Source organism: Rhinolophus hipposideros, assembly GCF_964194185.1.
Source record: "Rhinolophus hipposideros genome assembly, chromosome: 2".
In the NCBI taxonomy this organism is placed as follows: domain Eukaryota; kingdom Metazoa; phylum Chordata; class Mammalia; order Chiroptera; family Rhinolophidae; genus Rhinolophus; species Rhinolophus hipposideros.
The window spans coordinates 34353917-34370690 of NC_138048.1; the positions used below are offsets into that span (position 1 = coordinate 34353917).

A 16774-nucleotide genomic window follows, 5' to 3' on the forward strand; every position below is an offset into this window, starting at 1 on the left:
GTCACAGATCTTTTCATTATGAGATATTAAAATATGCAAAATACATGACTTCGAAATATTCACCAGCATCCATAGATTTGTACCATGTTTGTTAGAACCTGTTGGCCAATATCATTATGAAAGCAGTAAGCCTGGTTAGAGAATTTAGCCTACCATCATGATTAGGGAAAAAAATAAAACTCCCCATTTGCGAAAAATCTTCTACTCAGCATTAGATGTACTATTGTGGACATTTTTACTCTAAGAAAGAGTTTAGATTTTATGGAAAGTGAAACATTTTTGAGGGAAGTCACACTTGTTATCTTCAGTGGCCATTTATAGTAAGCCAAACACACGGGCAACTTGAAGGTCACTTTGGTGGCTACCACCCCATTGGAAAAATCGGTTTAGGGGTTTAATTGAAGAAAAGAATTCAAATGAAGATTGCATCATTCTTAGTGCATTAAAATCAAAATATAGTATTGATTTATTTTTATAGATAAATGATGGATACTCCATAAATTACTCATATCGCCACCTTAGATTTTCATTGTTCCTTTTATGGATTCCATATTTAGTAATTATCATGCTAGGGAGACAAGTTTCAGTCATTTTTCCATTCTTCACTGAATGAAACAATCCCGTGAAGCAGGTTTGTTTCTCTCCCCTCAGTCCAATCACATAAGACCGGCATGTTCTTGCTGGTAAAGAATGTGATAGGCAGGGACTCTGTCTACTGCCTTCGCAGAGTATATGCAACATGCCCAAATGTTCCCATGATTTATTATGGGATACTCACCTCCTTCATAAACTGTGATTACTTGGAATCTTCATAAACTGAGATTACTTGGAAATCCATTTGCAATAGCAACTAAAAGATGCTAGTCTATATGATGAAATGTCAGGAAACTATTAAAAACCAGGTCTTTGAAGATTACGTACTAACAGAAAAACTCCCAAAATATGATATAAAATAAAAATGGCATGTTAGTAATTTTTATAAAGCACATCCTAATTACTTCTCCAAAATGCATGGGAAAAATAGAAGAAAATACAGAAAGATGGTTCATGTATTTTTTGTTGTTGTTGTTTATAGATCACAGTAGATTTTTGTTTTTTAACACTTACATTGCTTTTTAAATTATTTTTCAAAATGATAAGCATTTTTAAAGTATCGTAATTAAAGGAATGGAATGATCTCTGGAGGGACCAATGAAAGCAAAGGACCAAATCCTAACTCTCTTATATTCATGTAGAATTTGTATCTGCCATAACCTTTTAGAGGTCAGCAGAAGTTCTGAACAGGCAATGAGTAAGTATGTATCAGGTGAAACAAGTTAAAGAACTCAGAAATCATCAAGAAATATAAATGTAAGGGAGAGCAGGAAGGGAAAGCAGAAAAAGGTAAGACTTTCAAAAATATTAATGATGTCTTAGATAATTAAATGTATGTCATCAATTTAAGTATTAATGTGAATAAAAAGATGATGATACTGGACACAAATAAGTGGTTAAAATAATGATTTCTTGAGGAACTATTACTTGAAACAAGAGAATGTTAAAACCATTATTTGACAAAGGTATTATTTGTTTCTTTTTTCTCAGAGCCCAGCAGTTTTTACTTTTCTTAAGATAGGTACATGTCTTTATTATAGTGTTTACTTGTGTATATGTTTGAAAAGTTCCATAGTGTGTTTTGTTTTCAGGGTTTTTTTTTTTTTTTTTTTTTAAGGAAGGTTAGCTCATTCTGGCCCATGTGGGGATGGAACTGGCAACCTTGGTGTTACCAGCACCATGCTCTAACCAACTGAGCTAACCGGCCACCCACACAGCTTTTACTTCTCTGAGCTTTTTAATTTGGTTTAAAATTATGAAATGTAATTAAAGAGTCACTTAATTACTGATCTCCTTCAGTTTGCCTATTGGCTAATGAATGTCACATAAGAAAAAACATTTTTTTATCATACATATAATCCTCTGTCTAAAATACATTAATCATCAGAAATTCTATTTTTTTAAAGGTAAGATTTTATTCCAAGTTTTGTGAAATGTTCTGATACACAGTTAGTTCCCCACCACAATTACAGGTAAGATATTTATATGAAATATAGGATAGCACAACCACTTATGAAGATAGTAAAATTATAATATCCTTAGTTCTATGCCCAGAATTTTAAAAATATGTGTTTGATTAAAATTCAACTGAAATTTGTCTTTAAAATGTAACTTAATGAATTGAAATGCATCCTAAATTGTCTTCCAAATAGGAAGAGTGGTAAATTTACATTAACAAAATAAATGGTCTAGATTATCACAAGCTACGTTATCAAAGAAATATATCCATGAAGATGTGGGAAAGATAGATATTTATTAAATTGCTAGAGGTTATCAGAATTCATATGCCAATTCAGCTAAGGTTTATTATTAAAATCCCATATGCTAAATATCCAAGTTATTTCACAGTCTGACCACACTAGACTATGGCTTTATATCTTGTCACCCGAAGAAGGTTTCTGCCAAATTAACATCTAAAAAGAGTTTGGGATACTTGCTTAGAGATAATATTCCCATTAGTGACAAAGTAAAATCATAAATGTGTGTATTGCAAATTGAGCTTTTAGAGGTAACTACACAAATATTCTGGAAAATAGCAGGTTCTAATAGTCATATCAGAGTTAAGTTTAAACATGTTCACATTATTCTCTTCCCTATGAATCTTTAGACACAAGTACAAAAACTGCACAAAGAAAACCAGCTTTGGATTTCAATCCACAATTCAGTCTATAACCAAAATAACAATGGCTTAGGTTTAATCAAAGCTGCAATTCTGATTTCAAATTTGCTCTTTGCCTGAAAACCTCTTGAGGGGGAGAACTATGTCTGTCTAAATCATCATTCAATCTGTAGCTATAAGCACAGCTTAATAAATATTTTCTAAGTAAATTCACTCATTTTAATTCAATATACATTTAGTAAATATCAACTCTAGATAGAAAATGGTCCACAAAAATGGACAAAATATAGATCTCAGCATTCTTATAGTTGTTTTGGCCTCGGTTTCCATATTTGAATAAAGAAATACTGGACTGAATGATTTCTAATGATCTCCCCCCATTCCCCGCCAAAATTATATGATTCTATTACTTTAAGTATTCATTATTTGTCTTTAGAAAATATTCAAAGTCATATTATTATCAGCTTTAAACTACTCCTATTAATGGTAATGAGCAGTGCAAGTACAGGATAGTGGTCTAAAAGCATGGAAATTGCAGTCAGATAGTCTTGAGTTTAATCAGGAAAGAAAACCACACAGTAATTTGAAAGGAAATTTTAATATAATGAATAATTAACTAGAACGAAGGATTGCAATAGGAGATATTGGCTATTAAAAAGTAAAGAGAACCCTAAAAAATATAGGAATCATAGTTATAAGGAACGGTCACTATCCTTAAAACAGAGAGAACACCCTAAAGAATGCCCTCCCCCTATTTTTGGGCTGAGTTACAGACCTTGCAGGAGAGAGCTATGACCTGCTGAATGGCAAAAAATTTGCTGTGGTGTCAGACATATATATATATATATATATATATATATATATATATATATATATCCAATATATATATACTGGTCCTATATATATGTATATATACATATGTATACATAGATATATATGTGTACATATATATCTATATATACATATATATTATATGTATATATAGATATATATATGTACGTATATATATATATATATATATATATGTACATATATAGATAGATATTTGAGAAACATAAAGAGAGGAAGGAAGAGATAAAAAATGGCAGCATACAAATAAACACATACACACAATATAACAATCAAATAACATTATGCAAAGCTACATACAGTCCTCATTTCTGTAATTGGTCTCAGGATTTTAATGTACTTGGCTTCCTTCTTCCATTACTCATTGGTTATTACCTCTACCATCAGCCAGAATCTCAATTAGCTAGGGTTTGAATGACCCAAATCTTCACTGCCAAAGATTCTCAGTCCTCAATTGTCCCAAACTTACACATTTAGGAAGTTGTTTGAATTCTTTAAACTCTTTTTCATTCACAAAATGGCAATAAAAGTTGCTAGTTCTCACCTCTAAATTTTGTGATGAGGATAAAATTAGTTTAAGGCGTGATGCGTTCCCAGTACATAACAGATATTTTGAAACTCCTTCTATATGTTATCTATATGAATTCTTCTTATCTTAATACAGGTAGCAGAAGATATGTGAGAAGAGTTGTATGTGCAGCAATATTTTCCTTTTGACTTTCAAAATAATTAAAATAAGCTTTACAGATAGCTTATAAAAACATCCTAGACCATATTTTTGAGTTTTATTTGATAACTACAGGATATATGCCATATTTCTGAAAGGTGGAATCTGTCTAGGGTTGGATGGAGTGACATTTGTTTTCTTTTCTTTATATACTTCTGTAGTATTTGAATATATAATACAAGTATGCATGATTTTTGTCCTAGTCTTGTCTGCAAATTTCTAGATTTATTGCCTAGAGCAAATCACTTATCTGAGGTTCTTTACTTATCTACAAAATAAGGTAACTAGAATAGATACCCTCTATTTTCTTCCAACTCTAGAATATATGATTCTATTTCTACAACTTCAGAGATGTGTCCAGTTATACTACATATATGGTGAATAGATGTACATTTAATTTATGTAAAGAGCACAGTCTTTGGACTAGAACAATATCAGTTCAAATGACACCTTTTACTAGATACATAACTTTGAGTAAGTTGCTTACCTTTTGGACCTAAGTTTCCTTATTTGTAAAATAGAAAAAAACAAGACCTCATGCACATGAACATGCAATAGACATTCAACTAATTGTAGCTGTGCAAATCCGTCAAACGAAAGTCTGCATTGATTCTAAGATATATCACTACGTTATGATGAGGGAAGAAAAAGGGGAGGAAGGAAAGAAGGAAAGGAGAGAGGGAGGGAAGAAGAGAGGAAGGAAGAAAGGAAAAAGAATTTCCCATTAAATCATGGCATGCCATCAGTGTAGATGCTTTGTAATATCAGGGATGTTAAAATATGTGTGAGAGGGGAGGTGAATTATTCTTAAAATCAGTGAAACAAGGTATTACTGTTATTGTTATTTATTGAATATATATTACTCTGGTTGAAAAAGATACTCAGCAATCATTGTTCATCTTCAATTCCAGCAATTAAAATATTAAATCAATATTTACAGAATATGGAAAGTAAAGAGCAAATACTATATGTCATTATGGAACAGCAGCATCAGTGTGTTTTATAATGAATTAATTATAGAGTGCTTACTATGTGAAAGACAAAATGTTAGATGCTTGCGATATAACAGTGAGCTAAAAGAGAAATCCCTGTTCATATTGGAGCAGACAGCCTGTCAGAGGAGAAAAGCATTGATATAATTTGGTGAGGATAAAGAGTAAAGATAGGAAGTACTTGACAAATGAAAATGGAGGACAATACAGAATTTCATTTCTTTTTTCTTAAACTAGAATATTAAACCTTAAAAAATGTGAGCATTCGTAAGTACCTATTCTGGAAAATTTTGCAGATATAGAATGAAAACATAGTATGTTAAGTTGAATCAATATGAAGGAAATGATTCAGTGATCGTGGGCAAGGTGCCACCAAGATTAGAGTAAGAAGCCTAGAGCATTATAAGGAAAGAAATAGAACGTTAGAATCTCCATTTCCCAAGTCTGATTGATTTATGAACCTACTATCTTCAAGAATCTAGGATTTTGATTTCTGACCTAGATAAACAAAAATATCTGAAGGAAAATAGTTTGCTAGTCCAAACACAGAACGGGGTAGAAGGTAAAGTCACAACACGAGTTTCCAATCTGGAAACAAAAATGACAAGCTTTAAGATTTTACCGTCATCTCACTCAAGAACAGCAAGCAGATATCCCCTAATGAGGTAACAATGTCCAGGGTTATACTGAACTAGCAACAGAGCCAGAGGCATTTAGTAATCTTTTATTTACTTGAAAGCATACCTTGTGTATCTGCCTAAGGGGAAAAAAATAACACATTTATTTATTCTTCTACCTTGTAAAACTCGTTGTGTTTTAGTTTGAAAGCTACTGTAGGATAGGCATTTTACTTAGTATTTTTCACAACAAACTAAGTCATTGAAAAAACTTAAATAACAAATATATTAAAGAGACTTCTATAGGTTATTTTACCAACTACTTTCCCCTCCAGAGAGCTTCACAGGCAGAGAGGGATTTTAGCATAAGATTGTATAGACATCAACAGAAAGAAATGCTCCATTTCAAGTAATCCACTTGGTATTTCTACATGTAGGCAAATGTTTTACTTGTGTTCCATGGATAATAGAAACAGAATATGTGATATACTCTGTCTTCTGTTCCCATTTAGATTAACTTCTTAAGGCAGCACTCTGGATTTCACAGATGACCTTGTAATAACATATATTATTTAACAATAATTTTCCAACAGCTCATTTTAAAAGGAGAAAAAAAGAGTCAGGTTTTATATGCTATATGATGTAGTTAAATGAAAATAAATACCCAGTTATTTGATATCAAATGATATTTTGACCTATAATGACTACCCAGTTATTTTTCTCCTGTTCTTTTTTCTGTGTATCTCTCTGCCTAATAAATCTTCATTCCCTAACCTTTCTACACTCTTGTTTTCTCGTTACCTAAATGTTTAACATTTACTGAACATTATAATTTGTTGTTGGCTAGAAAGGAAAATAAGGGGATAGAATACCTTATGTGTATAACTAATAATGCATAATGACAGTTACATAAATTTTACTTATCACCTGTTTATTACTTAAAATTATATTAGAAAGGAAACAAAATTTCAGAGGGTGAAGAAAAAGAGGTATTTCTGAATATAGATAATGTAAAAGAGTAACCCTAGGAGCAAAGATTCAATTAATGGACTCAGCTAAGTTAGACAACACAGAACTAGAATTTGGAATGTGAGTGACAAGAGTCACAATTTTTGATAATATTGATCTTGTCCATGGGAAGAGAGTTAGATGTGAGGCATATAAGATAAAGTAACAACAACACATTTCTAATACTGAGGATAGCAATAGAGAAAAAGTAGAAAGATACAATCCTAGAATAAATGCCAACCTATGAAGATATATTTAAAAAGCCCTGTAGGGAGAGTATCTAGAATTCACAATTTCCATTCCCACCCGAGGCTTTAGTATTCAATCAGCTCATGGAAGGATTTTTTACCACCTAATTTTTACTTATGAAATAAATTTACTTAGAATTTTCTGGTTAAGCATTGTGAATTCAACACATGCATTTATTTCTGGTCCATCTGGAACACCCAAAATGGTAGCAATTAAAAAAGGACAAAGTCAAAGAAAACTAGAAGAATGTAAAACAGAGATGCTAACTGAATTTTGGAAACTGGAAACCAAATATGCAGGTATTACTGATTTAGGAGACCTGAATGGGGGAGGTGTGTGTGTGTGTGTGTGTGTGTGTGTGTGTGTGTGTGTGTGTGTGTCTTAGAAGAAGGGATTAACAAAAACAACTTAGCAGTTTCACACTACAGGAGCCTGAGAAATTGGAGGAATCTGTTACTTCAATGAAGATACAAGGCAAAGCAGAAAGCAAGGTAAGTGGCTAAGTCTTTAAAAAGAGCTGTACATTCTCTTTTCTCATTCAAAACAGCCAATAATTATACTTTACTGTCTGTGCTAAAGATGAAGGTTTGCCCTCTGAAAAAGTTGAATAACAGAGGATCTTATCTAATGATATATGGCACTGGTGAGGGGAAGAGGTAAGTAGGATACTAAAAATGAGATTTAACTCATTTATTGAACACTGAGTCTTTCACCCTCTTATCCCTCCTGGTACATGCAGGAAATGGAAGCAAAAACAGACCAAAAGAAAAAAATATCCCACCAATACTGACAATAAAAGATCCCCTCAAAAAGAATGAAAAGCCTGAGTTCTCCCATGAGTAAAACCCACCAGTGAACCAGCTCAACTTGAGAAAACAGAGCTACAATAATCTTGAGTACTTCAGAATAACATAAAAAGGAGGCCAAGGACCACCCTCCAGTTGTGGCAAGTTTCTAATATGAAACATGAAAATGAAAACATGAGAGAAAGAGAGAGAGAGAGAGAGAGAGAGAGAGAGAGAGAGAGAGATATCAAGGCAATTTAAAAACTAAAATAAAATTTAAAACATATTTTATTGTCTTTAAAGAAATGAGAGCACGTTCAGGAACACGACAAGGTTGTCCCCTATCACCTCTGCTTTTCAACATAGTGTTGGAAGTCCTCTCCAGAGCTATCAGGCAAGAGAAAGAAATAAAAGGCATCCAAATTGGGAATGAAGAAGTTAAATTGTCACTCTTTGCAGATGACATGATGCTATAAATAGAAAACCCTAAAGACTCCACCAAAAAGCTATTAGAAACAATCAATGAATATAGTAAAGTTGCTGGCTACAAAATCAACGTACAAAAGTCCATTGCTTTCCTATATACCAACAATGAAATCTCAGAAAAAGAGATAGAAAAAACAATTCCTTTTGCAATTGCAGCAAAAAGAATAAAATACCTAGGAATAAACTTAACCAAGGATGTGAAGGATTTATATGCTGAAAACTATAAGACATTTTTGAAAGAAATTGAAGAAGACACAAAGAAATGGAAAGACATTCCGTGCTCATGGATTGGAAGAATCAACATAGTTAAAATGGCCATATTACCCAAAGCCATATACAGATTTAATGCAATCCCCATTAAAATCCCAATGGCATTTTTTAAAGAAATAGAACACAAAATCATCAGATTTGTTTGGAACCACAAAAGACCCCGAATAGCCAAAGCAATATTTAAAAAAAAGAACAATACTGGAGGTATCACACTCCCTGATTTTTCTTTGTACTACAGGGCTACAATAATCAAAACAGCTTGGTATTGGCGGAAAAACAGACACATAGACCAATGGAATAGAATTGAGAACACAGAAATAAAACCACATAAATATGGACAGATAATTTTTGACAAAGAAGCTAAAAACATACAATGGAGGAAAGACAGCCTCTTCAATAAATGGTGCTGGCAGAATTGGATAGCTACGTGCAAAAGAATGAAACTGGACTGCTATCTGTCACCATGTACCAAAATTAATTCAAAATGGATCAAAGACTTAAGCATAAGACCTGACACAATAAACTGCATTGAAGAAAACATAGGTACTAAACTTATGGACCTTGGGTTCAAAGAGCATTTTATGAATTTGACTCCAAAGGCAATGGAAGTAAAAACTAAAATAAACAAATGGGATTATATGAAACTGAAAAGCTTCTGCACAGCAAAAGAAACTATTGACAAAATAATGAGGCAACCAACTGAATGGGAGAAGATTTTCGCAAACAGTTCCTCTGATAAGGGGCTAATATCCAAAATATACAAGGAACTCATGAAACTCAACAACAAAAAAACAAACAACCCAATTGAAAAATGGACAGAGGACCTGAAGAGACATTTCTCCAAAGAGGATATACAAATGGCAAATAGACATATGAAAAAATGCTCAACATCGCTAATCATCAGAGAAATGCAAATGAAAACCACAATGAGATATCACCTCACCCCAGTCAGAATGGCTTTCATCAACAAAACAAATAGTAACAAGTGTTGGAGAGGCTGTGGAGAAAAAGGAACTCTCATACACTGTTGGTGGGAATGCAGACTGGTGCAGCCACTATGGAAGGCAGTGTGGAGGTTCCTCAAGAAATTACGAATAGAATTACCATATAACCCAGCAATCGCTCTCCTGGGTATCTACCCCAAAAATATAAAAGCATTTCTCTATAGAGACACGTGTACGCCAATGTTCATTGCAGCTTTGTTTACGGTGGCCAAGACATGGAAACAACCAAAATGTCCTTCGATAGATGAATGGATAAAGAAGTTGTGGTACATATACACAATGGAATACTATTCGGCGTTAAGGAAAGATGATATAGGAGCATTTGTGACAACATGGATGGATCTCGAGAGAATAATGCTAAGTGAAATAAGTCAGACAGAAAAAGCAGAGAACCCTATGATTTCACTGATATGTGGTATATAAACCAAAAAGAACAAGACAAACAAATGAGAAACAAAAACTCATAGACACAGACAATAATTTAGTGGTTACCAGAGGGTAAGGGGGTGGGGGGTGGGTGATGAGGGTAAAGGGGATCAAATATATGGTGATGGAAGGAGAACTGACTCTGGGTGGTGAACACACAATGGGATTTATAGACGATGTCATACAGAATTGTACACCTGAAATCTATGTAAATTTACTAACAATTGTCACCCCAATAAAATTAATTAAAAAAAAACCTTTAGCCTATCAAAATGGTAAAAAAAAAAAAAAGAAATGAGAGCGATATTATTATAATTATGACCCCAAATCAGAATGCTCCAAAGAGGGATCATTTCAGATAACAAAAAAACTTCATAGAAAACTAAAATATAATAGCAACATTTCAAAATAGTAGAAAGATTAGAAAATAAAGTCGATGACATCTCCCAGGGGCAAAAAAATACAGCAAAGGAAAATAGGACAGAAAATATAAGAAAAAAGAAAAAAAAAAAAGATTGATTCAAGAAGTCCAACATTTATACAATAGGAGTTCCAGATAAAGAAAGCATAGAAAATGGGAGGGAATATATTATCAAAGAAATAACCCAAGGAAATGTTCCCAAATTCGACTGATGGACATGGATTTCTACTTGGAAAAGATTATAAAGTACACAGCAGAAATAAATGGAGAAACAAAACAAAACAAAAACAACTCACACCGAAGTCCATCACTGTAAAGTTTCATTACCTGAGGGATAAACGAGAATCCTAGAAACTTTCAGAGACAAGATTAATGTGCAAAAAACTGTGTATAAAAGTACCATCAGCCTTTTTAACAGCAATGCTGAAAGCAATAAAACAAATGTAAAAATGCTTTTTAAATTCTGAGGCATGATTTGCTACCTAAAACTTTAAGTACAAAATATCTCTCAACTGTAAGAGCAGAAAAAAAATAATTTTCCAATATACATGCTATCAAAAAATTTATCATCAAATATATGGTGATGGAAGGAGAACTGACTCAGGGTGGTGAACACACAATGGGATTTATAGATGATGTAATACAGAATTGTATACCTGAAATCTATGTAATTTTACTAACAATTGTCACCCCAATAAATTTGGGGGGAAAATTCTCAATTTGTATAATTACCTAAAGCTGCTGGAGAATATTTTCCAGCAAACAAGGAGTAAAGAAGAAAGGAAGCTACAATGTACCAGTTTCATACCAATCAGAGTTTCTAGTTCCAAACAACAAAAGAAGACTCTAAATGATTAGCTAGATAAAGAATATATCTGCAAGATATGGGTAATTTATAGAATCACTAGAAGAGCTACAAAAACAAGCCACGCCACAGCATTGTCACCAGAGATATGAGATTTTACATCTCTTGAGCTGTGGTGAGGGTAGAGCTGACGTGGATCCATCATGGGAGTCAACATCGTCCACTACAAGGACGGAAAGATTCAGAGCAAGAAGCCCAAGAGCCAGAACATCTACCGAAAACTGTTGGTCAAGCTGTACAACGTTCTAATCAGACCAACCAACTCCACCTTCAACCAACTTGTGCTGAAAGAGTTATACATGAGTCACGCCCAACCAGCTGCCTCTGTCCCTTTTCTTGATGAGCAGAAGATGAAGCTTCCAAGCCAGGAAGACAAAACAGCTGTGGTTGCAAAGACAGTAACAGATGATGTGCGTATCCTGGAAGTGCCTAAATTGAAGGCATGGGTGCTGAGCGTGGGCAGCTGCGCCAAGAACCACATCCTCCAGGCAGGGGGCAAGATCCTCACCTCCACCTACCTGGCCCTGAATGCCCCCAAGGGCTTTGGCACCGCCCTGTTTTCCTCACAAGGGCTGAGAGGTGTACAGGCATTTCAGCAAAGCGCAGGGCACCCTGTACAGCAACACCAAACCACGTGCGCTGCAAGGTCCGGAAGTTCGAGCGGCACCAGAGGCCCAAGGACCAGCTGCCACTATAAAAACTAACTGCAGATTGTGCTTGGTTATTAAAGATTTGGGATGCAAAAATACATAATTACATGTGAGAAACAAGTCGCTGAGGCCCTTTTTTATTTTGAGCATGAAACCACTAATGATCTTGCCTGTGGACACCCCTGAGATTATAATGTAGATACACATGGCTCCAGTCACTTGTTGGGAAGAGAGGTGAGAAAAACAATGAATTGGGCCAATCATATGCTTACAAAGCTAGGATTTCCGGCAGGGTCCCAGAAGGTCAAGCTTGGATTCTGTAGCAGTTCTAAGGAAGCAGTGAGAACATCACAGGGATGGTAGAGAGCAATTAACTAACAAAGGCACCTGAAAGTATTGGCTAAGGGCCTTAAGCTGCCAGACTACACCAAGAACTCCACCTTACAGTGTAACTTCCAATACGACCAGAGACAGCATTCCCTATCCCTTCCTTTACTCATCATGAGCCACGTTAAAGTTTGCCATGGACACATTTGACTGTATCATCCTAACTCATACATGTGTGTCCTAGATGAAAGGGTGTCAGACAAAATGAGAATCTAGCATTTTCTGCTACTGATCAGTAAGTCACTCTTTACTTTCTTGCATGTCCATACAAGTGAAGATTTTTCTAATTACAGAAAAGGCTTCAGATGCTGGGCATACAAAAGAAACAACAAATGTCCTTTTTCCATGGTACCCATAAAATACTGGATCCAGCACAGGTAAGAGGTGAAGAGATTTCCTGGAGAACAAGCAGTATGAGGATGATGGATTTGCATCAAACCTAGAGAACAACCACACAGACTGAAGCAGAAGGCTAAAGAATTAAAGTTCTGGGAGAGAGTTTTCCAAAGTTCCTACTCTAAAAAATATAATAATAGATTTAACAACTTTGCCTTATTAGAAAACAGGCCTGAAAAGTGTTGAAGAATGTGGCAATATTTAACCAGAGATTAAAAGAAAACTAACTGATAACAACAATAATAATAAAGGGCAAATAACTTCACAAAATAAAAACAAAGAAAATTGTACAAGAAAGGAAATTTAATAATACTTCTTAACTTAGCTCTGAATTAAATAATACATAGCCAAACGTAGCCATAATAATTAAAAACTCTGAATAAAGATTCAACTTAAATGTTAAAAACTTAGTTTATTTAATGGGAAGAGGAAACCTACATATCTATGAGAGGAATATCAGAGTGTGAGAAGGGTTTAAGAGAGCTAATTTTCAGTTTCCATTGGAGGAAAATCAGTACACAATATCTGAAATTTAGGAAGATATTCTAAATAAGATATTTTGGAACCTAGCAAAATACCAAAGAAAATAACTAAAAAACAAGAAAGTGGCATCCACTGGGAGAGTGGAGGACTGCTGTGGGGAAGGATGGACAAGAGACTACTGTTTTATGTCTGGTATCATTACCTTTTGATTTTTAAACCATTTGCAAGAATTGTTTTGAGAAAAAGGCACACTTAATTTTTTTTTTTTTTAATTTCTGTAACTAAGAAGAGTTCAGTATTTACTGCTGGTGGCATTGCAAACTACATTATTTGAAAAACTATATATCAAAATATAGCAAAAACGATAAAGCCTTTGTATGTTTTGATCCTTTAATTCCATTCATGGCAATTTATCATAAGGAAAGAATTCCATAAAGCATAATGCTATTCATTATAGTATTATCTATAACAGCAACAAACATAAAATAAATGTCCAACAAGAAAAGAAAAGATTTATAAATTATGGTAAACTTAAGGACATAAAGTAATTTGTAATTAAACTTTGTAATTATAAGCACAATATAGAAATATAGGAAAATGTTTATGATATGTAATTAGATTCAAAAGGGATATAAAATCATAGGTTCAATGTGATTGTTACTATTTAAAACCATGTTTACATGTAGAAAAAAAACATAAAGGATAAGTAAAAGCAAAAATAAAAAACACAGTTAAAATAAAGTAGAAATAAATGCAAGGAAAATTACCCAGACTGTTTAGTCATTTACAAAGACAACATACAAACTTGAGGAAATGTTTGTAATACTTCATGGAAAAAGTGCTATAATGCTTGTATGAGCTTTTACTGCACAATAAAACACTCCAAAATTTAGAAACTTAAAACAAAAATAATTTATTTACCTCACGATTCTGAGGTTGGGATTTTGGACTGGGTATTTCTTCTTCTGGTTTCTGCTGAACTCACTCGTGTTGCCATGTCTAAGCCAACCTCAGCAGTAATGGCTCATCTTTGCTCCATGTGAACTCCCATCCTCTAGCAAAGTAGCCAGGCCTGGCTCACATGGCAGCGAGGCAGGGTTCCAAGAAACTAAGAGACAAATGCAACATCTCTAGAGGCCTAAGATTGCAACTAGTACATGGCCACTTCTATCACATTCTATTGGCTCAAATAAGATCCATGCCTAAACTTGATTCAAAGCAATGGGTAAATAGACTCCATATTTTTATAAGAGGATCTCAGAAAGAATATTTCAAAGAGAATAGATGGATACAGGAAGGAGTGGAGGAGTGTGGTCATTTTTGCAACCTGCCATATTTCCTAATACACTTAAAAAGTTTATTTAAAAAGACAAAAAACATAAAAGCCTGCAATTATATATTTAAAATAGCCTTGCAACATGATCATATAGATCACTGAAAAATAAATGCAAAACTCACTAAACATGAAAACATCTTAAAGTGATAAATGCAAATTAAACTATAGTGAGATACCATTTTTTTATCAGCATAGAAAAAATCCAAAAGGTTGATAATATACTCTGATGGTGAAACTATAGGGAAACAAGCACTTTCATACACTGTAGCTGAGAATGAAGAACGGTGAAAAAGAATTTGCCGATATATAACAAACTTACATAGAAATTTATAATTTGACCCAAAAAATCCCACATCTAAGAATCTTAGCCCAAAAATACAATTGCAAAATTATGGGTAAAATTATGCAACAAGCTATTCATTAAAGCACAATTTTTAATAGCTAAAGATTGGTAATAAGCACAAGTTCATCAATAGGGAGCTGATTGAATAACTATTGTAAATCCACACAATGCAATATAACGCAACTATTAAAAGGAAGAAGAGATTGCTCCACAGACAGCTATGGAGTAATTTCCAGGATTTAATATTAAGTGATAAAAGAAAACCAGGCTATCATTTATCTAATAAGTCATATGAATATTTACCTGTTTGGTTTCAAAAGAGACTAAGAGGACAAAGGGTAAATTTAGAAAATGTTTATCTGTGAAGGAGAGAGGACCATGGTTGAGGGACCAACAGCAGAGACTAGACTTCTCTGAATATATTTGCTTTGTAGATGTGTTTTCAGCCATATAAATATTTTATAATTATAAGATAAAGTTATATCAAAATGAAATACCTGTAATCCCCCAAATTCAGAAGCAAAACCAAATATACCATGTATTTAGTTGCTGGCCTAATTATCAGAGAAAAATAAAGTGACTAAAAACGTAGTGATTTGTCTGCCCTTCCTCAGTAGAATTTACCTTAAAGACAAAAAGAGTTGGAGGAAAAAATAAAAGAAAACTGTACATAATTGGTTAAAGCAATTGTTTCTAAATGTTAAATACACAAAAAAGCAAATAAGTAATTATGAAATCAATGGAGTTACTTGGAACCCCATAATGACAAATTAGAATTGGAAATGTCATTATAAATTCATGGTTTATTTTATCTTAAAAAATGATATTCATAAGCTTGTTTACTAAAAAGAGAAAAAGGCCTAGAAACAATAAGTAATCATTGGTTATAACAAATCAATCAACAAACAAAAAGCCCTAGTTTTCATTTACCTATCTCAACATAGCATTTCTCATCAAAAGGAACTGGGAATCACTGAAGCAATGACTATTTCCAGGTTTGAAAAGAAAATGTTAAAGATTATCCTGGATATCAAGTCATCCCTGATAGTGAGGAATCCATCAAAGACTACTGGGGTCATATCCAGAAGATGGAGGAGCTAACCTGAAAAGCCTCTTTCCAAAGATGGACCATTTGTGTGTCAATAAAAATTAAAACATTACTGCGATGGATTGATACAATCCTCTATGCTAAAATCCACAACTCCAGTATACTTAAGAATATATTAATCACTTTTGGTGAAGGTAGATAATGAATTTAATATTTAGAAAGTGGAAAATAGAGGGAAACAACCAAGCATTTAACACATCTCTCACACATAAAAAAATTACTCAAATTAACAAAATACTTGACTGCTAATCTCAAAAGAAGAAGACAACCAGAAATCATGTGCCTCCTGATGGAAGATATAACATCACATACAAAGTGGTTTTGCACAAAGTAACAAGTCTGAAGCAGATCAAGACATACAAATAATCGGATTTTCAACAAATAAATTGCAAGGACAGAAATTGGTAACAGGGGTAGTAACCTATAGATTAAAAGATACTAAGAAAATATGAGAATATCAAAATAAATAAAATTCTTTGACCTTATTTGGATATTCATTTAAACAAATCAATTGTAAACAAACTATTATCAAACGAAAAATTTGATCATGAATTTCACGTTTGATAATATTAATGGGTTATTTCTAATTTTTTTTAGATATGATAACATTGTGGCTATGCTTAAAAGTGAATCCTTACCTTTCAGCAATATATGCTGAC

General features: G+C 33.5%; 1 protein-coding gene across 1 annotated transcript; it reads left to right on the top strand.

Moving 5' to 3' along the window:
• Positions 1 to 11555: 11555 nt before the first annotated feature.
• LOC308510002 (large ribosomal subunit protein eL18-like) lies at positions 11556 to 12116 on the top strand (the record flags this gene model as incomplete). The annotated part of the gene is made up of 1 exon (XM_081078761.1): positions 11556 to 12116. The coding sequence occupies one exon, from the start codon at positions 11556 to 11558 to the stop codon at positions 12114 to 12116; it is 561 nt and encodes a 186-aa protein (XP_080934887.1).
• Positions 12117 to 16774: the final 4658 nt, after the last annotated feature.